The sequence below is a fragment of the Lissotriton helveticus genome, chromosome 7, assembly GCF_964261635.1.
Source record: "Lissotriton helveticus chromosome 7, aLisHel1.1, whole genome shotgun sequence".
Taxonomy (NCBI): domain Eukaryota; kingdom Metazoa; phylum Chordata; class Amphibia; order Caudata; family Salamandridae; genus Lissotriton; species Lissotriton helveticus.
In genome coordinates, this window is record NC_136068.1 from 85,235,058 (window position 1) to 85,259,282 (window position 24,225).

The 24,225-nt window shown below is 47.0% G+C and overlaps 1 protein-coding gene across 4 annotated transcripts in view; it reads right to left on the reverse strand.

Annotated features, from left to right (window-relative positions):
- The window catches only part of LOC144768141 (tumor necrosis factor receptor superfamily member 3-like), a 149,818-nt gene that overhangs the window by 47,830 nt on the left and 77,763 nt on the right, over positions 1-24,225 (reverse strand). For all 4 annotated transcript variants that reach the window (XR_013598485.1, XR_013598484.1, XR_013598483.1 and 1 more), the window contains exons 2-4: positions 23,203-23,293; positions 1,945-2,070; positions 267-422 (exon numbers count right to left, since the gene is read on the reverse strand). Coding sequence is in view for 1 of the 4 variants with exons in the window: in XM_078651576.1 (XP_078507702.1) it covers positions 267-422; positions 1,945-2,070; positions 23,203-23,293 (373 nt within the window). In the remaining 3 variants the exon portion in view is untranslated. The remainder of the gene's footprint in view (positions 1-266; positions 423-1,944; positions 2,071-23,202; positions 23,294-24,225) is intronic.

Sequence of the window (24,225 nt, forward strand, 5' to 3'; positions counted from 1 at the left end):
GCAGCTAGGAGGCTGCTCCTGGTGGGGCATACTTACAGGGATACTTACAGGCCCATTTACCATCTTGGCTACATCCTTATACTTCTGTAACCTGTACTACAATAAAGCTTCTTGGAACTACAACCTGGCCTCTTGTGGATTTCCTCCCTACTAAACTACTGTCCTCAGAAGCACACTAACAGTTCACTGAGGCAGGTTTGTGCATGTGGCACAACACTGACACAAAGTACCATATGTAAAGGAACGAATAGTTAAGATGGCCTCACCTGGTTTGGCGACCTCCTTCCCTGGGGGACATTTTGAGTGCACATCGCAGTGCTTGCAACCCGCCTCTGACGTCAATCCACAGAACATTCCAGGCTTGCATTTGCACTTGGTCTTCTCTGTCGGTGAACAGGAGATGTCCACTTCGAGGCCTAGCACTGTCAACAGTTGGCAAAAAAAAGATAATGGACAGATGGAATGAGACAACAAATATAGCAATTGACAGATATCACTTCTCACGTGCACTGAGCACCCCTTATGTCCACACACAATTCTGCACAACAGTGAGGAAGTGGCAAAGTGCATTCAATTGAATCAACGTGCGACTACAGTTCCCAAAATGCAGTAGGTTGTTAAAAGAGAGCTAGAGACTGGAAACATAGACCCAGATTAACAATCCTTTTGCACTGGGTTTGTGTCACAAAAGTCAAGCAAACCTATGCAAAATGCTTTTTTTGGATTTACTTTCCAGCGCAAAATGTTGCGCTAGAAAGTTGCCTGCTTTGCGTTACTCGGCGTCAAGGGAGCATTTCATGGGTGGGTACATGGGCATTCCCGTATAACCACCCATGTTTTTTTCCCTGTTCTTTCCTTTTTCTTTCTTATCTTCGGAACTTGTTTTTGTCTCGAACTATAAAACAGTCGATATTAATGTCTGCTGCGAATCTAAACTGTGTTCTCCACTGTCTCTTATAATGAATGCCGATTAAGACAAATAAAAAAAAACACTTATGGTTTTAGACCCTAAAACCTATGTACAAACAATTGTAGATGCGGTTTTGTGCCACAAAATAACACCACTTGAAAGCAGGAATTAAAAAGGAGAAATGGTTTTATTTCTCCAAACTTTTCCAACTCTGCATGTGAGCTGCACTGTACAGCACACATAGATCGTGAAAAAATATATATAGGCATTGTATTTTGTCCTGGAACAGCACCCTTTCAGTATAAACCCTTTGCTAGGCTCACACAGACACCTTTGCGCTATGGCGATTAGTATGTGCGTGGCTCTGTGCGGCCTATACATGTGCCAGTGCTCGAAGGAGAGCAGGATAGTGTCATATTTTTGTAGATATGGCCCTTTCCTGCTCTCTCCTTCTCACGCAATGCAGAGCAGCAACTTTGAGTGCTGCTCTATATTGGGTGAAAGTTTTGTTGATCTGGGCCCTGGTCTTCTGGTGTCCTGGAGTAAGGTGGTAAATGTAATCAGGTGCGGGAAGGGCCAGGAGAATCAATACCCTTCTTGTTCTTTAAAAGCATTGCTTAATTTGAGGTGGTGGTTTCCGGTGCTCGGCACTGGCACTTAATTGTCAACACTGTACTTATGACCGTCTGTCACATGGTGGCGCTGCTCATCTAATTTAGAGATGAGCAGAACCATAGTTGTTTATAAATACAATATATATTTAACATTACTAATACTAGCCTCCCCAGCCATTCCTTAATCTTTGGGGACCTGAAATAATCTGAACTGTTCCACTTGCAGGCGATAGAGATGGTTAGTAGTTGATCTGGCAACAATGACATGCGCGGTGGGCGGTGCACGCTGCAGTGGTCTCTTGTTCCAGGCCCTGGCACTTATTATTTTACAAGTGAAACACTGTTTAAAAGTAACTTTCATAGAGAGGCCACAGTTAGAAAGGACACCAAGATCAGCGCCCGAATGGACTAGATACTCACCATCATCACAGATTGGGCAGGAAATGCAGTTCCGGATGTAGTTCCACTGTTCTGTATAAGTGTCCTCGCGGCACGGGAGACACACCGTGTTAACGTCAGAGGTGCATTCCTGGGCTGCATACATTCCTGAGGGCAGGACATTCAGTGAAACAATATATTAATGTCCACATGAAAGGAATACAGCTGCCCCCCTGCATTTACAGATTTCTACCATGGGAAACGGAAGTGACATCCCTTTGACCGCTGATATCAGAGGGGCGGGCTTACCTCTTATTCCTCCCACAACCTCCCAACAGCCTGAGGCTGCTGCGTGGCCAGAAGGGTCTGGAGTGTGAACTGCAGGGAGTGAGCAGAGCTCTTACGGCCACATGCATCAATCTTCCCGTTTGCGAATTCCTAATTGCGAAAATTAAGGAATCGCAATTAAGAATTCGCAAACGGCTATGCATTAAGAAATCGCAATTTTTTTTGCGATTTCTTAATTTTCCTTAATTGCAATTGACAATTTTGCGTATCGCAATTAAGGAATCCCTTTTCATTGATTCCTATGGGCCTAGAGGCCCATAGGAATGAATGTGAAGGCATTCTCATTTTGCAATTCGCAATTAAGGAATCGCAAGATGAGAATGCAATTTCAAGGGTGCAGGGGGGGGGTCCAAAGGACACCCCCCTGCACCCCTGAAATGTACCTTTAAGTACTTTTTACACACACACACATGCCCCAAGGGCATGTGTGTGTGTAAAATGAAACTTTCAAAAATGCACTTTTGTGTATTTTTGAAAGTTTTCGCAAATTAGCATGAAGTTTAACTTCATGTTAATTTAACACTTCCTATTTGTGATTTTTTAACTTAAAAAAGAATCATGCATTGCATTTAAGAAATCGCAAATAAATTGCGATTTCTTAAATTGCGAAAAAAACAAAAAAGGTTAATGCATCCAAAATCAATGAATTGCATTCGCAAACGGCCGAATTTTGTGATTCGCACCATTTGCGAATGCAATTCAGTTTGATGCATGTGGGCATTAGACTCAGCTTTGCTTTGTTCCTCCTGCTGAATACATGAACCCACCTACTGCTGTCCTTGTGAGCCACACTCTACCCATCAACGACTGTTCCAAGTTTCTCATGTTCATGCGTGAGCAGCTCACCGATTCCAGGTTTTTCCTAGAATTCTGAGATACACCTGCTTATCCTATCATAAATCTAGAACTACAAGAAGAAAGCAAAGAGGCAAAGAGAATGCCTGGACTGAATGAGCTACTCACATAATCACCTTGGACAAACTAAGGGGCATATCAACAAGTCGGCGATAAAAAATTATCGCCGCTTTTGCCGCCGAACAGCGGCAATAATTTTATCGCTATATCGCGTGAATCCTTGCCTTAGCGCCCTTTCCCGCAACGCCCACCTTTGCATTTCTAATGAGATGCAAAGTGGGCGATCCAGCTCAAAATAACTGGAGAAATGTCGCTAACGGACATTTCTCCAATTATCAATGGGCACGCTAACAAGCATAGCGATAAGAAAAGTAGCGCTAACCTTGGGTATCACTACTTTCCTTACACCTGCTTTTAGTTTGACTTAGCCATCCAACGGAAGGTGGATATCAAGGCTGAGTCTGCCCTGCCCTATCAGCAAGCTATCGCTAAACGTTGTGCGATTATCGCTGTATTTCCAGCAATAATCGCACAGCTGACAGCTTGCGCCTGGAATTTTATCGCTTTTGAGATAAGCGTTGCTAATAGCACGCTATCTCAGCGATAAAATTCGGCGACAGCCGGCGATAATTATCCTAGCGCTAAGTGCGCTTAGCGATAATTATCGCCGGTTGTTGCTGATATGCCCCTAAGAGCTCTGCCTATCATCCACCAAGCTGCTAAGCGCTATGTCCCATAAGATGATAACCCCACCTCATTGATCTCTGCACCATGAAAACACTTCCCACACAGGATCAAAAGAAAGACAACACAGTCCTTACCACACACCCCATAAGGTGTAGCATGCTATCCCTGTGGGCAAGTGCTTCAGCGCCCCACACAGGGGTAGGTAGCGCTATATAAATGTTGCAATACAATGCTTGCATTTACCTAGCATCTGTAGTCCCTGCAGTGGAACCCAAATCCCCACCCATGTTCACACCCATATTGTGGAAGACAGCCTCCTTTATTTTCTTTTGCTCCGCCCTCAGCGTGTTTGTCTTCAACTGTTATACGCGTAGACAGGCATTTCGTGAGTATGAAGAATGACCCTGGGAAAATCATATATTAACTACTCGCCATATTAACATCAGAAAGGTGTAGTCCTGGGACTTCGAAACTAAAATGAGGCGACAGCTACTGTTTAGCAAATGCACCCCTTTCTCTCTCTAGGAATTTGCTTACCAGGTTTTACTTGGAACAATTTAAACTGTAGGTACTATCTCAAAGATTAGCCAAACTGAATACTGTAAATGTATTTGTGTTCCAATTCTGAATGCCAAGGCGCTACGGGCATAAACAGTCATCAAAAGATGAGGGGGGGGGGTGTGCATAAGTGATTCAAGGTGTTTTTGAGGCTTTCTTTTCATATTGCGCTCCTCTTAATCAGGCATTAGGTCCCCTAAATAGATATACATCTGACTAAATAGTGGGCGTAGGCTGTGCTTAATTTGTACAGGTTTTTGCCAGGTCTCGGCACCTGAACTTGTTACTTAGTATCAGTACATTTTTATCACGCTCCACCACATGGTGGCGCTGTCTATCGATTTTTTAACAGAGAATATTAGCAGTGTGTACAAATATTTAAATAATAATAATAATACCAGCAGCTTTGGATTACCTGGTATAATCCAAATTGTCATATATGTAGGAGTGTGATGGTTGGAAGGTAGTCTCTTTGCTGGCTTTTGGCAGCCTGGGAGGGTCAGATGATGGTGCAAGATGCAGTGACCTACTGACATACATATTGGGTCCAATTTAAGCACTGAGCTTACTTAGGGCCCAATTACGAGTTTGGCGGTGTGGGAGCAGACTGCCTTGCCAGCAGCCCACTCCACCAAATTTGTGGTTCGGCCGCCCGCCAGATTATGAGTGTCCTTATGTCTGGCGGGCTGTTTTTGGCTCTGCCACAGTGGTGCCTTTGCAAATGTGCACCACAATGGGAACACCAAAATCAATTCCTGCACGGCATGGACTGTAAAGTCCATACCAGGCGGGAACTGGGGTGCATGCACACAGGGGGGCCATATTGTGCCCCCTGCACGCACCCCGTGCACATGGGCAACAGGTTCCACCACGGTTTTCATGGGGGAGGAACCGCCATGAAAACCGTAGTGGAGAGGAAACTCATAATATGCTTGGCGGACAGTAGAGGTCCCACCAAGCATATTGTTACTGTTACACTACTGCACCACCACCAGGAAATGGCAGTTCCCTGGCGGCATTCATGTAGCAATGGCAGTCCGACCACCCTAGTTGTAATAGGGCGGTTGGAGCGCCGGTGTGGCGGTAGCTGGACTGTCAGACACGTAATTAGGGCCTTACTGTGTTTACATTTTTCTACCAGATCCAAGGGTTGACTGTTATTGATTGCTACCTCTACAGATTTAAGGGCTCAAAGGAAATAACTTTATTATTCGCTTTGAGTTTCTGACATAATGGCAGATAAGGGTACACAGGCACTGGTTGAAGATGCATAACCCAAGATCAAACCATCTGGTCAAAAAGGATAGCTAAAAGGCAATGCAAGGCTGCTTTCTTTAAGGCCCACGCCTTTCCCACCATGATTGTAATTTTGGACACTCTTCCCCGCCTCTGGATAATTTCCAATGTGTTGTGGATATACTGCAAAATACATACAAGTGATGGATGGAATGCAGAACAAATCAAAACATTCACCCCCAGTCAAGAGATCTGGGTTAAATCCATCATTCTTTTGCTCACCATTCCACCCTAGTGTAGACCTGGCCATATGGAAATCAGTCTTGACCCTGTGCCTCATGGGAACAGTCCAGCCCGAACTGCCAAGTCAGGTCCTCCCTGGACTGGAAACAAGCATCCAAGGATCTTTCAGCCCTCATCAGCCAGAATAGCTTGACTCCAGTGGCATGGAGAGCACGGGACCCACGTCTGAGCATACCCATTCCACTCGGTGTGACAAATGCAAAAACTCACTTGTGTGTCTTTTGCTTTCTCGCCCTAAGTGTGCTGGGTATGCCCTGACTGGAAACCCTGAAACGGGTCCTAGGATGCTTGTTTCCAATCCAAGGAGGACCTGGCCTGGCAGTTAAGTTTGGACTGTTCCCACTGGGTGCAGGGTCAAGACTGATTTGCATATGGCTGTGTTCAAACTGGAATGGCATGTGGAGCAAAAAATGATGTATTTAGGCCCAGATCTCTGTACTGGGGTGAATGTATGATATTGTTCTGCATTCTGTCCATCAGTTGTTCTTTTTGCATATGTCACCCCGAGTGGGACGGATATGCTCAGATGTGGGTCCCGTGCTCTACATGCCACTGGAGTCAAGCTATCCTGGCTGTTGAGGGGTGAAACCCCTAAACCGGTCCTAGAATGCTTGTTTCCAGTCCAGGGAGGTCCTGGCCTGAGTGGTATTTGGGGTCTCAGAGCAGCTGAGTTAAGGACCTGGGATAGACACCCAAAAAGTGTGACCACCCTTCAGAAAATGAATTAGTGGCATCCCCTTGCTGGCACACATAAGAGGCGGTCCAAAGTTAGGGTGCCTTTTGAGCACGGCCCAAGCTGTGATTTTTTGTGTGCAGTGTCCCCCTCCAACACAGGACTTAGGTAGGGTCTGCCCTCACGACTGATGTCACCCTTCTCACAAGTAAACCTGGCTCTAGATCACCAGGGGCTGTATCATGATGCTGTTTTCTGAAGTGTGCCACCTTACATTAAGAAATGTGTAGGAGGCACTGCATTCTCAGTACAAGCCGCCAAGCTCTGGAACTCACTGCCAGCCAGCATTAGAAGCAAACAGAAGCATATCCACTTCCGAAGACAATTGAAAATAAGGCTATTTTCTAATAACTGCACCACCCACATTCCGTAACAGAGCCCAGAAAACAGGGGCAACTTCAAGTATAGTCCTCAGCTTACAAGCTACGAACTGCACACAACTCAACGAACAAATTGCTTTTGTTATGCAGGTAAGCTAAGTAGGGCTGACCTATGGGAAGCCGTAGCATTATAGTTATGAACTTGCGTATATAACAGTGAATAAAGCCATAATACACAGCAGTCAGCAGCAAATTATAGCTCATGCTTCTAAAATTCATATTACATATCTGCTAAGAGGGTCGTCCATCAGCAGCACTGCACAAAAACAAACATCACCAAATGACCAGGCATGGAATAACTGAAGAGATCTGTCACACATTACTAGACAATCAGAGAACTGTAATATAGTCCACCACTGCAAGTCCCAAATATCTATACACTTTGGGCACTTCTTAACATCTTAAAAGACACTCAGATACGAGATCATAAAAATGCCCATCCCAACAGTTCTCTCCACTTCTCTCTCCCTTCAACCGAGCCATCTCAGAAACCCAACTATAAACATAATCTCAGATTAGACCCTGTACAGTAACCAGTTAAGCAGACTAAAGCATAACAAATACCATAAAGGGACCAGCAGAGCTGTTGAAATCTGCCAGCTTACTAAAAACCATAAAACTCTGCATCTGTCTCTCAAACTTCCTCATCCAACACACTGCTACCCACTGCACGATAACATTGGCCATCCTGCACAACATGGAAACACTTCCCACAAAGAATGAAAACAGACATCTTTCCAACCACATGCCCTACATGATGTAGAGTGTCACTCATGTCGGCAAGTGCTTTAGGACCAAACAGAGGGGTAGCAAGCACTCTATAAATGCAGAAATACAACTGCGCCAGTGAATGACAGGTCTGTGCACTTCTTTTTGGCATCGTGAGCCCATAAACTAATTCAAAATATCTCTGAGTTAATGCATATTTTGCTGACAGCAGAGGTTGGAAACAGGGCAGCAACTTTCTATGTGTCTTTCTGAACTTTTTTTTTCAATAACAAAAGAGAGAGTGAGGGAAAATTTACACTAATTTATGTGAGTTGGGAACTCCTGGTCCCCGGGATTAGTTACAAAAACAATGGAGGAGTATCCACTCAAAAACAGAGAAAACAATTCTCTAGACATGGGCTTACGTGCTCAATTCAGCACAGTGTGCCCCAACCTGTTGATGGATAATGCATATCCTTATAGAAGACCCCTCACTCCCCAACCTGGTTGCTGACATGCTTCATCATCGGGGTCCCACCCCATAAGCCGAGTGCCTATAGGGTGTGCTGCGACACCTGACTACAGTGGAGCTGGTTAGTTTTTCTTTTATGTGTTCAGGGCGATCAAATAAGTGAATTTAAAAAGGGCCAAAACTACTCACTGCAAGTGTGAGAAGTTGGCCTGATGTGCAGTGCTCACTATTCTAGTGATCACTATATATCAGTCCAAACAACCCTCATTGATGATTGGTTGTAAGTCAACCTTATAGACCCGCTATCCTAGTAGCATGGATACGAGCAGTCTAAGGCTAAGACTCTAGAGGGCGTGTTAAGCCAGCTGTTTCACCATCACATTACCCCTTGAACACCCAGTGAAAGGACACCACACAAGTTGTTATGAAAATAAACAGTGTATTTATTTATAACAAGACTACCCTGGCTCTTTATGAGGCAGGGAGCTAAGCACACAACAAAACTCTTACGAAAATACTTTAAGTTAGCACGTTATACACAAATGCCCGAGGGGCACGAAAAACCATATACTTTAAAAGTGGAATGCGAATTACTAGCAGGTAAGTAACAGTTCTAATAGGCTTTGGAATCGCTAGGACTGGACTAGGGAATCGTTAGATTACTACTAGGAGACCCAGGGGACTCGGGTGCAGAGTGTGCACTCTCACGCGGGATGCGGGACAAAGTCTATGGAGGCTAGTAAAGGCAAAGTTAGTGTTCACGGGCGAACCCGACCTGGTAGGGAGAAAACGACAGTGGATCCTGACCCTTGGATAGTGAGGCTATGCTGGGACACCGAAGTGCCGAAGTTACCTAGCCCAGGGGCGGCAGCTGCATAGGTCTGAAAAGACGTCGGGGATCTCGTTGCCGGACCAGGAGCCTGGAAGGAAGAAGTTGCTGGCAGGCGACCAGTGAAGGAAAGTTCGATGGATCCAAGCCTGGATCAAGGATGAAGAAAACCTGAAAGCAGAGGGGACCAAGTTCTTGAATCACTAGCCAGTGATTAAGTGGGCACCAGGATGGCACCGGGCGAAGTCACCGCAGTCAGGTGAGTGGGCGCTGCTGGGCTCTGCAGTCTCTCGGACCAGGAGGCGTTGTCGGCGACCAGGATGGAGGTGCGAGCTGTCCCACGAAGGATGAAGTCGTTGGCGTCGAAGTTACCCAGGATTGGGCAACAAGCCTTGGCTAATTCAAGCCCACGCGGTGGACTCAAAATGGCGTCTTGAGTGGACCAGGAGGGTCCAGGGTGCTCCTCTTCTGGGAGGGAGCAAGGGCCAGTCTGGAGCAACCAGACCAGCAGCAGAAATGTCGTCGGGCGTCGTCAGGAAGGCCACAAGCCAACGGGCTAGTAGCCAAACAACGCGGTGAGCAGCAGAAGGCAGAAGGGCCCCACGCCGATCGTGGAGATGCTGGGGGGCTGCTCTTCGGTGCTGGAGCTGCTCAGGGTGGGGGCTTCTCGGACCCCAAAGCACTCACCAGGAAATTACTCGGTGGGCTTGCTGTGCAGAAGTCGTGCAGTCTTGGCGATGGCCGGTCCCTCGAGGTCTCGTCGCACCCACGGTTCTCAGCTGTGCTGTAGAGGTGGGTAGAGGTCAGAGGTGCCAGGGAAGCCGGGTCTCGTCGAGCTGGGCAGTCGGATTCCGGAGGAAGGACGTGCAGCAGACCGCAGTGTTCTTAGGTGGTGCCTGCGGATGCAGGGTGACTACTCCTTAGTCACAAGGGAGAAATCTTAGGAAGAAGTCTTGAGTTCCTTTCGCAGAAAGTAGTTTCAGGATTCAAAGATGATCTGATTTGGAAGGGGGCCAGTCTCTACCTTTATCCTGTGAAAAGGGGCTGGCACGCGACTAAGTCCTGCCCTATGGGTGGGACTAGGAGGGGGGTGGTTACACCCACTTCCTTGGCGGGCTTTTCCCCAGCACAGGGTCTGGAGTGACCCTGGAACTGGTTCCAGCCAGCCTATGCACAGTGAGCACCGGGGTGCCACGTGCAGTCACCTTCCTCTAAAGCCCTGCCTACCTACAATACACAAAACCCTGTCTGGGACGGTGCTGGCACCGCCCCTGGCAGGAAACCCTTTGTCCTTATCTCCTGCTCTGGGAGGACTCCCAGCAGCAGGAGGGCAGACTTGTGTCTCGGTGGCAGCATCCATTTTGTGGATGCTAAGGCTCTGTCTGACTTTTAACCGGGTTATAGGTTACAGGCATGTCGTGTCCCTCTAGAAGGGTGGAATGCTAACCCCGTCGCCAGAATTGGCGAGGGGTTAGTATTCCAATTCGTATGACACCTTACTCGACATGTTTTGATAAAGCGATACCAGAGTTGGCACATAACCGCGAGGATTATAATGCACTTAAGAGTATATGGTATGCGATATCATGGAAACGGCTAAGGGATGGATCCCGAAAGCCGCAGACGGGCTCAGCTCATGCCAGAGCACCATCTCACACGATTCCAAGCACTCTGCCTTCAGGATTGTTAAGGCCTGCCATAGGAGTGACTGATAGGAGATCTGTGTGTCCATTTTAGGGTTAGATATAGGTATACTATATCTAAAGCAAAGGGTGATTACACCACCTTGCCCCAGCTGTCAAGCAGCCAGTTGTGTCAGATTTGGATGGCCAGCCAGGGGTGGCATAATACATGCTGCAGCCCCTGGTAGGCCCTGGGTACACCTATGCCCTGGGTACCTAGGGTACACTGTACAGGGACTGGTAAGGTGGCTCAGTATCCAATTTAGATATGTACCTAAGGTACATGGAATCCATTTTACAGAGAGAGCAGTGGGCCTGAGGTCCTGAACAGCAGGGCCTCAGGTCAACTAAGTCAGAAAACCAGCAAAACACCAGGCAAAAAGTTGGGGGCAACCATAGTCAGGGGTCAACCTTCCTACATAACCCCCCCCCAAACGAAAGGAGATAAGGCTATCCTTGTCCAGGTAAGCCTATATTGCCTAAGTGGCCATTTAAGGAAGTACCAGCACTGGCATGGTTACCCCCTATGTCATGGTCCACTAAGCAATCCCTCACCCTAAGGGTGTCTGAGGGTCTCCACCATAGGGAATCTCTACCTGTGGTGTGTTTTGTCAAAGAAAAAGGCTGGTGCTGAAATGGAGTACTGAAGTGAGGCTCCACTAATTTTGGGCTCAGCTTCCTCCAATCATTTTCCACCATATAGGCCTTTCTTTCCAAGACTGAGTTGTTTTGGGCTCTCAGGGTCAACCTCTGGCTACCTACAGCTGGAGGTTGGGTCCCTCTGTTTGGCTTACTGGAGGGACAGGTCAGGTCTGGGGCCCTCAGGTCCCAAGTTTGGCTGTGCCCAACAGTGTCCATCTGTGGGAGGTCCCTAACTAATTTTAAGGGGGATCCCTCAGGAGTATGTTTTATTTTCACTTGACTAGGACTACTAGCTTCAGTGCCCTTAATCTGCTGATTGGGAAATTCTTTTGGACAGGGGGCCCTTTGGGGTCCAACACTGGCCTCCCTGACCTCTACAGCCCTGGGCTGACGGAGGCAGGGTAGAGAGGGGCAGGTTACCTGCTCCAGACTGGGTCCCACCTTGGAAGGGTCCACTGACATCAGGGGTTCTGCCAGGCTAGGCCTGACTACCTCTGTGGCAGTTTCTTCACAAGGGGTCAGATCAGTTCCCTGAGGAGGCTGATCCTTTCCTAAAGTCTGGTGGGAGGGAGATTTCTCTTCCTCCTCAATACTCTCTGTCTGAGTGGAGTGATCCATAGTTTCAGGCTTCACAACACTGTCATCTGTCTGAGTTTGAGCTGTGGCCATCACAACTCTCCCAACCTTTTCAGGAGGGGGCTCAGTTTGGGTGTGGGCTGTGACCATCACAGCCTTGACAACCTGTTCTGGGAAGGAAGTTGTCTGAGATTGGGTTGTGACTGGCACAACCCTCCTGACCTGTTCAGGGAGGATATCTTGGACTGGGGCTGTGGCTACCACTGCCCCACTAACCTTACCATGGATGTTCACCATTCTAGAATGGGTCTCTTGCTCTACTTCAGCCCAGGCTGAGAGCTCTAAATCATTCCCCAGTAGGCAATCTACAGGCAAGTTTGGTGACACTGCCACTCTCTTGTGGCCAGTGACACCTCCCCAGCTGAGATTGACCACTGCCATGGGATGATCTCTCTGTACCCCATCAATATTGGTCACCTGGTATGTGGCACCAGGTAAAAGTTGCCTTGAGGGGACTAGACTCTCAGTCACCATAGTGATGCTAGCCCCTGTATCTCTATAGGCCTCAACTTTTATACCATTGATGAGGGGCTCCTGTCTGTACTTGCCCAAAGTGTTGGGACAAGTTGTGAAGTTGGCAAACCCCATGCCAGTCTCACAGACAAGAGTATCTAAGTTTGGGGACCTGGTTAGGCCAGAGTCCCCAGGAACTCCCAAAGTAAATGCACCCAAATTCTTGGGGGCACTCCCACCACCTGGGGGATTACTACTAGTAGTAACAGGAGGTTTGGGAATGTTACTTGGGGGTATGTTTTCCTTATTGTTATTCTTTGGGCAACTGCTGTCAGTTTTTAAATGACCCACCTGTTTACAGGGATAACAATAAGGTTTCTTCTGGTTGTTGGAAGGATTCTGGGACCCACCCCCCTCAGAGGATTTTTGGGGCCCTGATGTGGTTTGATCTGTAGATTTATTCCCACCCTTCTCTTGAGGCTTGGTTGATTCCTTTTTCTGGTCACCACCTTGGTTCTTGGGCCTAATCCTGGTTCTGACCCATTTGTCTGCCCTCTTACCCAATTCTTGTGGAGAGGTCAGATCAGAGTCTACCAGGTGCTGGTGTAATAACTGGTTCTGACAATTATTTAAGACTTGCTCTCTCATAATTAGATTATACAATCCCTTGAAATCAGTAACCTTACTACCCAGTAGCCAGCCTTCCAAAGCCTTAGTGGCACAATCAACAAAGTCTGACCAGTCCTGAGACTGAGTTTTCTGGGTGTCTCTGAACAGCAACCTGTACTGCTCAGTGGTTAAACCAAACCCATCAACCAGTGCATTTTTCAGGACCTGGTAATTGTTAGCATCCTCCACTCTTGTAGTGAGGAGCTTATCTCTACCTTTACCATCAAAGGAGAGCCACAGTATAGCTGCCCACTGACTCTGGGGAATGTTCTGCACAGTGCAGGCCCTCTCCAGAGCAGCCATCCATTTCTGGATATCATCCCCTTGCTTAAAGGGGGGCACTATTTTAGTCAGGTGTTTAGTATCTAAACCCTTCTCTCTATCTCTTGGGAGATTGCTGCCACCAGTGGGAGCTAGCCCACTCATCTGCTGCTCTCTTGCCAGGGCAAGCTTCTCTTTGGCCAGGGCAATTTCTTCCCTTTCAATCCTCAGTTCAGCTTGTCTCATCCTAGCTTCATGCTCCTTTCTCTGAGGGGAAGTAAATCTCCTCTGTGGAGGATTCCTTCTCCCCTGAGAAGAGGCATTAGAGTGCAGAGATCTATTGGAGTCCCTAGAAAGAGATCTATCTCTCCTAACTCCAAGGTTAGGCCCACTTCGGGTTAGTACTGGGGGGCCCCCAGATCCTAGCCCAAGTAAGTCTAAGTTGGTCCTAGTTAGCCTTCTGACTACCTCAAGACCTTTGTCTACCTCATCCCCAGAGAGTACCTCCTGATCCTCCTCCTCAACTGCTGAATCAGTGTTGGGGAGGTCTGGATCCCCAGAGGTTCCCTCTAAGGCTGGCATGCTCTCATGTAACTGAGAGAGCTTTCTGGCATCATATGTCTCTAAGAGACCTATCAGAAAGGGAATGGTGGGGTTAGACCCCTGCTTCAGTTTCCTGGAGACACAGAGTTGCCTCATCTCCTGAAAATTGAGAGCTGCATATCTTGAAGTGACCTGTGGAGGGTCAACACTGACCAGGGGAGTCTCAGTAGAGTCCCCCTGAGTCGACATGCTTTTCTAGTGAGGTGTAAGTGGTGCACTTACCTACACTATATGTTTGCCTACTGATCCCTTGCTAGAGTTGTAGTTTAGGGTGTGCTAGGCCCTAGGAGCTACAACAGCTGGTTCAGTAGAACTCAGAGTATTCTAAGCTAAGTTATATGTACCTTTAGTACTTATGTGATCTTTCACAAGATATTCTTAGGGCATGTGTGGTAAAACAACAGCAAGCTCAAATCCCAACCGCTGCTCACCAATGTGAGAAGTTGGCCTGATGTGCAGTGCTCACTATTCTAGTGATCACTATATATCAGTCCAAACAACCCTTATTGATGATTGGTTGTAAGTCAACCTTATAGACCCGCTATCCTAGTAGCATGGATACGAGCAGTCTAAGGTTAAGACTCTAGAGGGCGTGTTAAGCCAGCTGTTTCACCATCACATTACCCCTTGAACACCCAGTGAAAGGACACCACACAAGTTGTTATGAAAATAAACAGTGTATTTATTTATAACAAGACTACCCTGGCTCTTTATGAGGCAGGGAGCTAAGCACACAACAAAACTCTTACGAAAATACTTTAAGTTAGCACGTTATACACAAATGCCCGAGGGGCACGAAAAACCATATACTTTAAAAGTGGAATGCGAATTACTAGCAGGTAAGTAACAGTTCTAATAGGCTTTGGAATCGCTAGGACTGGACTAGGGAATCGTTAGATTACTACTAGGAGACCCAGGGGACTCGGGTGCAGAGTGTGCACTCTCACGCGGGATGCGGGACAAAGTCTATGGAGGCTAGTAAAGGCAAAGTTAGTGTTCACGGGCGAACCCGACCTGGTAGGGAGAAAACGACAGTGGATCCTGACCCTTGGATAGTGAGGCTATGCTGGGACACCGAAGTGCCGAAGTTACCTAGCCCAGGGGCGGCAGCTGCATAGGTCTGAAAAGACGTCGGGGATCTCGTTGCCGGACCAGGAGCCTGGAAGGAAGAAGTTGCTGGCAGGCGACCAGTGAAGGAAAGTTCGATGGATCCAAGCCTGGATCAAGGAAGAAGAAAACCTGAAAGCAGAGGGGACCAAGTTCTTGAATCACTAGCCAGTGATTAAGTGGGCACCAGGATGGCACCGGGCGAAGTCACCGCAGTCAGGTGAGTGGGCGCTGCTGGGCTCTGCAGTCTCTCGGACCAGGAGGCGTTGTCGGCGACCAGGATGGAGGTGCGAGCTGTCCCACGAAGGATGAAGTCGTTGGCGTCGAAGTTACCCAGGATTGGGCAACAAGCCTTGGCTAATTCAAGCCCACGCGGTGGACTCAAAATGGCGTCTTGAGTGGACCAGGAGGGTCCAGGGTGCTCCTCTTCTGGGAGGGAGCAAGGGCCAGTCTGGAGCAACCAGACCAGCAGCAGAAATGTCGTCGGGCGTCGTCAGGAAGGCCACAAGCCAACGGGCTAGTAGCCAAACAACGCGGTGAGCAGCAGAAGGCAGAAGGGCCCCACGCCGATCGTGGAGATGCTGGGGGGCTGCTCTTCGGTGCTGGAGCTGCTCAGGGTGGGGGCTTCTCGGACCCCAAAGCACTCACCAGGAAATTACTCGGTGGGCTTGCTGTGCAGAAGTCGTGCAGTCTTGGCGATGGCCGGTCCCTCGAGGTCTCGTCGCACCCACGGTTCTCAGCTGTGCTGTAGAGGTGGGTAGAGGTCAGAGGTGCCAGGGAAGCCGGGTCTCGTCGAGCTGGGCAGTCGGATTCCGGAGGAAGGACGTGCAGCAGACCGCAGTGTTCTTAGGTGGTGCCTGCGGATGCAGGGTGACTACTCCTTAGTCACAAGGGAGAAATCTTAGGAAGAAGTCTTGAGTTCCTTTCGCAGAAAGTAGTTTCAGGATTCAAAGATGATCTGATTTGGAAGGGGGCCAGTCTCTACCTTTATCCTGTAAAAAGGGGCTGGCACGCGACTAAGTCCTGCCCTATGGGTGGGACTAGGAGGGGGGTGGTTACACCCACTTCCTTGGCGGGCTTTTCCCCAGCACAGGGTCTGGAGTGACCCTGGAACTGGTTCCAGCCAGCCTATGCACAGTGAGCACCGGGGTGCCACGTGCAGTCACCTTCCTCTAAAGCCCTGCCTACCTACAATACACAAAACCCTGTCTGGGACGGTGCTGGCACCGCCCCTGGCAGGAAACCCTTTGTCCTTATCTCCTGCTCTGGGAGGACTCCCAGCAGCAGGAGGGCAGACTTGTGTCTCGGTGGCAGCATCCATTTTGTGGATGCTAAGGCTCTGTCTGACTTTTAACCGGGTTATAGGTTACAGGCATGTCGTGTCCCTCTAGAAGGGTGGAATGCTAACCCCGTCGCCAGAATTGGCGAGGGGTTAGTATTCCAATTCGTATGACACCTTACTCGACATGTTTTGATAAAGCGATACCAGAGTTGGCACATAACCGCGAGGATTATAATGCACTTAAGAGTATATGGTATGCGATATCATGGAAACGGCTAAGGGATGGATCCCGAAAGCCGCAGACGGGCTCAGCTCATGCCAGAGCACCATCTCACACGATTCCAAGCACTCTGCCTTCAGGATTGTTAAGGCCTGCCATAGGAGTGACTGATAGGAGATCTGTGTGTCCATTTTAGGGTTAGATATAGGTATACTATATCTAAAGCAAAGGGTGATTACACCACCTTGCCCCAGCTGTCAAGCAGCCAGTTGTGTCAGATTTGGATGGCCAGCCAGGGGTGGCATAATACATGCTGCAGCCCCTGGTAGGCCCTGGGTACACCTATGCCCTGGGTACCTAGGGTACACTGTACAGGGACTGGTAAGGTGGCTCAGTATCCAATTTAGATATGTACCTAAGGTACATGGAATCCATTTTACAGAGAGAGCAGTGGGCCTGAGGTCCTGAACAGCAGGGCCTCAGGTCAACTAAGTCAGAAAACCAGCAAAACACCAGGCAAAAAGTTGGGGGCAACCATAGTCAGGGGTCAACCTTCCTACAGCAAGTATTTATTCTTGAGTGCTTGAACCCTAGTTAAAAAAATTGTGTAACACCTATGCCTAATTAGGTAGACTTTAGTGTTAAGGGTAGTGTTTTTATTAAAAATAGCTAAGTGTGCTATGTGAAGAGTGATAAATGCTATTGATTAAAAAGGTCTACATGTTTCAACCATTGTATATATTCATTGGTTTTCGTCAGGACCGTGATATTGAACTGGGTGGTCCACACATGCTAAGGTGCGTCCTGCCCTAGTCCAAGTTGGAGTGCACAAATTGTGAACTCGTGTAAAAATTAGTGCATTTTCTTTATTCAAAGAAAAACCTGTAAAGAAACAGGAAAACAAAAAACAGGGAGGGGTCACATACAGGGGTTGACAATACACATGTACTACATTTAACATACATAGCCAGTCTTTACCCCATTTGAGTCAATAGATGGGGTCGTGCCCATGTTTGAAACAGTGGAATCCATCTATTGCGCAACAGTACTACAGTGCTTTTACCGGACTGTGACTAATAGTTACTGGACCAGTGCCAAAGAAGTGGTGTCGACCTGGTTTTGGCATCTGGGAATAGCTAGTGAAAAGTAAGGGCGGCGTACTATGGGTGAGTGATCATACTGGTGTTGCGAAGTGGACGGCTGCCGAGAGTTGTGAGCAGTCGTGACGTCGCTATTGTAAATCGCGACTGGTATATGGCTTTTTGCTTACGCTTCCTTGCGGTGCTACCGCTTCATGGGCACCAGCGCTTCCAAGACGGCAAGAGTCCGTCTCCTGAAAATCGATAAAGAACAGAAAAGAGAGATGCCCGGTTTTAGTTTACTGGCTGTTTTGAGCATTTAGTATCGCCAGCGGGATCATGTGGGAAAAACGGGAGGAAGAAACGTTTCCTCATTCAGATCGGCCACACATTACTTACTTGCAGCTTCTGATCATCAGACGGAAAACCTACTTTGTTCCGGCTGGCGGTGCCCCGAGGAGTAACCGGGCTGTCCGTGAATGCCGGTAAAGTAAACCTCGAAGCGTTTCCTGGTTGGGCGTGGCCTCGTTAAGTGGTGTGATCACGTGGGTCGCAATAGACCAATCGGGTTCTCGAAGGAGGTGGAGCCCTAAGATGATGTCATAGTTATAGGAAACGAAGTCAAAATTGTTTACGTTCTCATATAGAGTACGAATGTAGTATATCCTTTCGGATCAAAAAGGATATCACACGGGGTGTTAAAAAACATTGAGGAATTTTAAAAGAATTGGGAATTTTAAAAGAACAGAGGGCAGAATCAGGATTTGTAACCAACAGGAATAGTTGCGCAATTCCTTGCTGATTATTCAAAGTTTAAGGGTACACCTTGGTACTACTTGCAAGTGAGGGCAGATTTTCATGTCATTACACTGTTCCATGGGAAATTATCGTTCAAGCCTGACTTGTGGGTGGACAATCTATAAACCCACCTCTGTTCTTTTTCAAATAGTCGTTGGGTCAGGTTCGCTCCTGGCTTTACTTGTTCGATAATTGTCCATTGAAGGTCATCTGGTGTATGACCTGCTGAGAAAAAATGTTCAGTGAGTCTGGTATTGGTCTTTTTGCACCTGATAGTGCTTCTATGCTCGCCAATCCGTAATTTGATCTTCCGGCTCGTCATTCCTACGTAATGTAGGTCACACGGGCATGTGAGCATGTAGATAACATTTTCACTATTACAATTTGTCTGCCCTCTAATCGTCCAGGTTTTGTTAGGTTCCAACTGTAATGTTTTGGTATTCTTAGTGTATGGGCAGACACTGCAATTACCACATTTATAGTGGCCTGTCACTTTTGGTAAATCCCATAGAGTTGTTTGTGTTTCTTTTTCTGGGGTTATCTTTCTTGGTCTTGTACTGACTACTCTGTATTTTATGCTCTGTGCTCTTTTGAAGGAGAACAAGGGTTTCTCCCACCTCAAATTGCCTGTGTTCAATATACTCCAGTGCTTTTTTATTATTCTGGAGACATCGTTGGAAATGGTGTTGTAAGTGGTGACACATGTCAGGGGGATTTCTTCCACTGTTTTGTTTGTCTGTTCCAATAAACCTGCACGGGGTTGGTTCCGCGCACGATTTTGACTTTTTTGGAGAATTTTGTTCGGATATCCCCGATTACGCAATTTTTCGGTGAGGTCCTGAGCTTGGTTTTTATAATCTCCCAGCTCACTACAGTTTCTACGGATCCTCAGGTATTGCCCATAAGGTAAATTCTCACGTAGGGGTCTCGGGTGAAAGCTTTCGAATCGCAGTAGATTATTTTTGGCAGTTGGCTTGTGGTGGGTGACAGTTGTCAGTTTTCCTTCTTTTTTTGTGATTGTTACATCTAGGAAAACTAGTGTCTCTGGGTTTTTTTCATAGGTAAACCGTAAATGCTCATCACAGGTGTTGATCCAGTTAAAGAAGGAGGTTAGGGAATCCTCTGTACCTTTCCATATGGCCAGCACATCATCTATATACCTGCGCCATATTAAAATGTTGGAGCTATAGGGGTTTGACTGAGGATGTATTTTTCTTCAAAGTCATATACATACAATCCCGCTATGCTCGGCGCAAAAGAACTGCCCATGGATGTTCCCCCTGTCTGTAGAAAAATCTGATCTTCAAACTCAAAGTAATTTCTTTTGAGAGCCAATCTGGCACATTCCAAGATGAAGAGCATAGCGGGATTGTATGTATATGACTTTGAAGAAAAATACATCCTCAGTCAAACAAACCCCTATAGCTCCAACATTTTAATATGGCGCAGGTATATAGATGATGTGCTGGCCATATGGAAAGGTACTCAGGATTCCCTAACCTCCTTCTTTAACTGGATCAACACCTGTGATGAGCATTTACGGTTTACCTATGAAAAAAACCCAGAGACACTAGTTTTCCTAGATGTAACAATCACAAAAAAAGAAGGAAAACTGACAACTGTCACCCACCACAAGCCAACTGCCAAAAATAATCTACTGCGATTCGAAAGCTTTCACCCGAGACCCCTACGTGAGAATTTACCTTATGGGCAATACCTGAGGATCCGTAGAAACTGTAGTGAGCTGGGAGATTATAAAAACCAAGCTCAGGACCTCACCGAAAAATTGCGTAATCGGGGATATCCGAACAAAATTCTCCAAAAAAGTCAAAAACGTGCGCGGAACCAACCCCGTTCAGGTTTATTGGAACAGACAAACAAAACAGTGGAAGAAATCCCCCTGACATGTGTCACCACTTACAACACCATTTCCAACGATGTCTCCAGAATAATAAAAAAGCACTGGAGTATCTTGAACACAGGCAATTTGAGGTGGGAGAAACCCTTGTTCTCCTTCAAAAGAGCACAGAGCATAAAATACAGAGTAGTCAGTACAAGACCAAGAAAGATAACCCCAGAAAAAGAAACACAAACAACTCTATGGGATTTACCAAAAGTGACAGGCCACTATAAATGTGGTAATTGCAGTGTCTGCCCATACACTAAGAATACCAAAACATTACAGTTGGAACCTAACAAAACCTGGACGATTAGAGGGCAGACAAATTGTAATAGTGAAAATGTTATCTACATGCTCACATGCCCGTGTGACCTACATTACGTAGGAATGACGAGCCGGAAGATCAAATTACGGATTGGCGAGCATAGAAGCACTATCAGGTGCAAAAAGACCAATACCAGACTCACGGAACATTTTTTCTCAGCAGGTCATACACCAGATGACCTTCAATGGACAATTATCGAACAAGTAAAGCCAGGAGCGAACCTGACCCAACGACTATTTGAAAAAGAACAGAGGTGGGTTTATAGATTGTCCACCCACAAGTCAGGCTTGAACGATAATATCCCATGGAACAGTGTAATGACATGAAAATCTGCCCTCACTTGCAAGTAGTACCAAGGTGTACCCTTAAACTTTGAATAATCAGCAAGGAATTGCGCAACTATTCCTGTTGGTTACAAATCCTGATTCTGCCCTCTGTTCTTTTAAAATTCCCAATTCTTTTAAAATTCCTCAATGTTTTTTAACACCCCGTGTGATATCCTTTTTGATCCGAAAGGATATACTACATTCGTACTCTCCATGGGAACGTAAACAATTTTGACTTCGTTTCCTATAACTATGACATCATCTTAGGGCTCCACCTCCTTCGAGAACCCGATTGGTCTATTGCGACCCACGTGATCACACCACGTGACAAGGCCACGTCCAACCAGGAAACGCTTCGAGGTTTACTTTACCGGCATTCACGGACAGCCCGGTTACTCCTCGGGGCACCGCCAGCCGGAACCAAGTAGGTTTTCCGTCTGATGATCAGAAGCTGCAAGTAAGTAATGTGTGGCCGATCTGAATGAGGAAACGTTTCTTCCTCCCGTTTTTCCCACATGATCCCGCTGGCGATACTAAATTCTCAAAACAGCCAGTAAACTAAAACCGGGCATCTCTCTTTTCTGTTCTTTATCGATTTTCAGGAGACGGACTCTTGCCGTCTTGGAAGCGCTGGTGCCCATGAAGCGGTAGCACCGCAAGGAAGCGTAAGCAAAAAGCCATATACCAGTCGCGATTTACAATAGCGACGTCACGACTGCTCACAACTCTCGGCAGCCGTCCACTTCGCAACACCAGTATGATCACTCACCCATAGTACGCCGCCCTTACATTTCACTAGCTATTCCCAGATGCCAAAACCAGGTCGACACCACTTCTTTGGCACTGGTCCAGTAACTATTAGTCACAGTCCGGTAAAAGCACTGTAGTACTGTTGCGCAATAGATGGATTCCACTGTTTCAAACATGGGCACGACCCCATCTATTGACTCAAATGGGGTAAAGACTGGCTATATATGTTAAATGTAGTACATGTGTATTGTCAACCCCTGTATGTGACCCCTCCCTGTTTTTTGTTTTCCTGTTTCTTTACAGGTTTTTCTTTGAATAAAGAAAATGCACTTATTTTTACACGAGTTCACAATTTGTGCACTCCAACTTGGACTAGGGCAGGACGCACCTTAGCGTGTGTGGACCACCCAGTTCAATATCACGGTCCTGACGAAAACCAATGAATATATACAATGGTTGAAACATGTAGACCTTTTTAATCAATAGCATTTATCACTCTTCACATAGCACACTTAGCTATTTTTAATAAAAACACTACCCTTAACACCAAAGTCTACCTAATTAGGCATAGGTGTTACACAATTTTTTTAACTAGGGTTCAAGCACTCAAGAATAAATACTTGCAGTGAGTAGTTTTGGCCCTTTTTAAATTCACTTGTTTGATCGCCCTGAACACATAAATGAAAAACTAACCAGCTCCACTGTAGTCAGGTGTCGCAGCACACCCTATAGGCACTCGGCTTATGGGGTGGGACCCCGATGATGAAGCATGTCACCAACCAGGTTGGTGAGTGAGGGGTCTTCTATAAGGATATGCATTATCCATCAACAGGTTGGGGCACACTGTGCTGAATTGAGCACGTAAGCCCATGTCTAGAGAATTTTATTCTCTGTTTTTGAGTGGATACTCCTCCATTCTTTCTGAACTTTGTCAGGAAACCTGTATTAACTCAGAGATATTTCACGTTAATGAATGCGCTCAAGACAAAGAAGCGCGATCACCGCTTCTGCGCTGGCGCAACACAGCAAATGGAATCACGATAAGGCCATGGAAGTGCACGCCCATCTGGCACGGATTGTCTGTTTACCCAGATTTTTAAGATAACTACGTTTATCTAAATGGGGATATGCAAAAAATCTGGCCTGGATCCGGTCCTCCAGGACCGACTTTGGAGAACCCTTACCTAGAGGAAGAGTGCAGGTGTGGCCACCGTAGCTGTGCATGGTGTGTTGTTCCATATTGCATCATACAATGTATTTTTCATTGCTGCTAGTGGTAGTACAACAAGTACAGACTCAGATAACTGTAGGAGGGTTTACTGCAGACAAACTGAGTTAGCAGCAATGCAAAATAGTTCCTGGTCCTGGCCATCTCTCGTGAACCACCTATGGTCACCTAGGTGCTCTGGAGTGGTGTTCTGGAGTGGTGTTCTGGAGTGGTGTTCTGGAGTTTCATACCTGGGGGGCATCGAGCACAGCAGACTTCATATTCCGGATGCAGATACTCCTGGTCCCTGCACGAATCATTGGGTCTGTAGGGCAGTTGCATCTGAAGGAAGGAGAAAGAAAGGTTATAGAGGGGTTTCTCCAAAGTGTGGATGGAGACGAGACATGTTTCGAAGAAAGTGCAAGGCCGCGAATTGGAGCCACTGAATCATGGCCTTCGTTCTCCTGCAGCATTTGTGGCCCCAGACAAATCCTTTTACCTACCAGTCCCTCTGTGCGACCTCATATATGTCCGTTCACCTCCAAATATCTACATTTATCCCCAGCTATGCCACTGACTCTTGGAGTGACCTCAGGCAAACCGCTTTAGTGCTCTGTGCTTTAGCAGAACCACAGCTCTGACGCAGGCTCCCTGTGTGATCTCAGACAAGTCCCTTTAAATCCATGTGCTTTGTTCTCACCATAGCCATGACTCCATCTGTGACTTCACACAAGTTTCTTTACCTCTCAGGTCTTCAGTCCATTCCCATCTATAGCACAGACTCTCTGCGTGACGTCAGACCCGTCCCTTACCTCACAGTGTTCTATGTAGTTACATAAGAGCCCTTGAGCCTTCACGTGCTCACAGGTATTCGCATATTTAACACCGATTATAGGGTCATATCAAGAACAGTCGATAAAATTATCGCCGCTTTATCGGCAGGAAACTTCCGCTAAATCGGCTATAATGGGCTTGATAATATGTCCTTGTGAATTCCCATAGCAGCCCAGGTTAACACCAGAACCTGGGCTGCTATGGGAATTCACAAGGGCATATTATCAAGCCCAGTATCGCCGCTTTAGCGATAATATGGCCCTTAGATTGACCACAGACAAGTCCCTTTACATCCCAGCGCTTTCTTTAGTCGACCTCCAGCTCTGACTTTCTCTGTGACCTCATTTACCTTGTTTATTTACCTCTAAGGGCTTCAGTCTATCCCAGCTCTGGCGCTGACTCACTGCGTGATATCATACAAGCCCCTTTCTCCACCACTG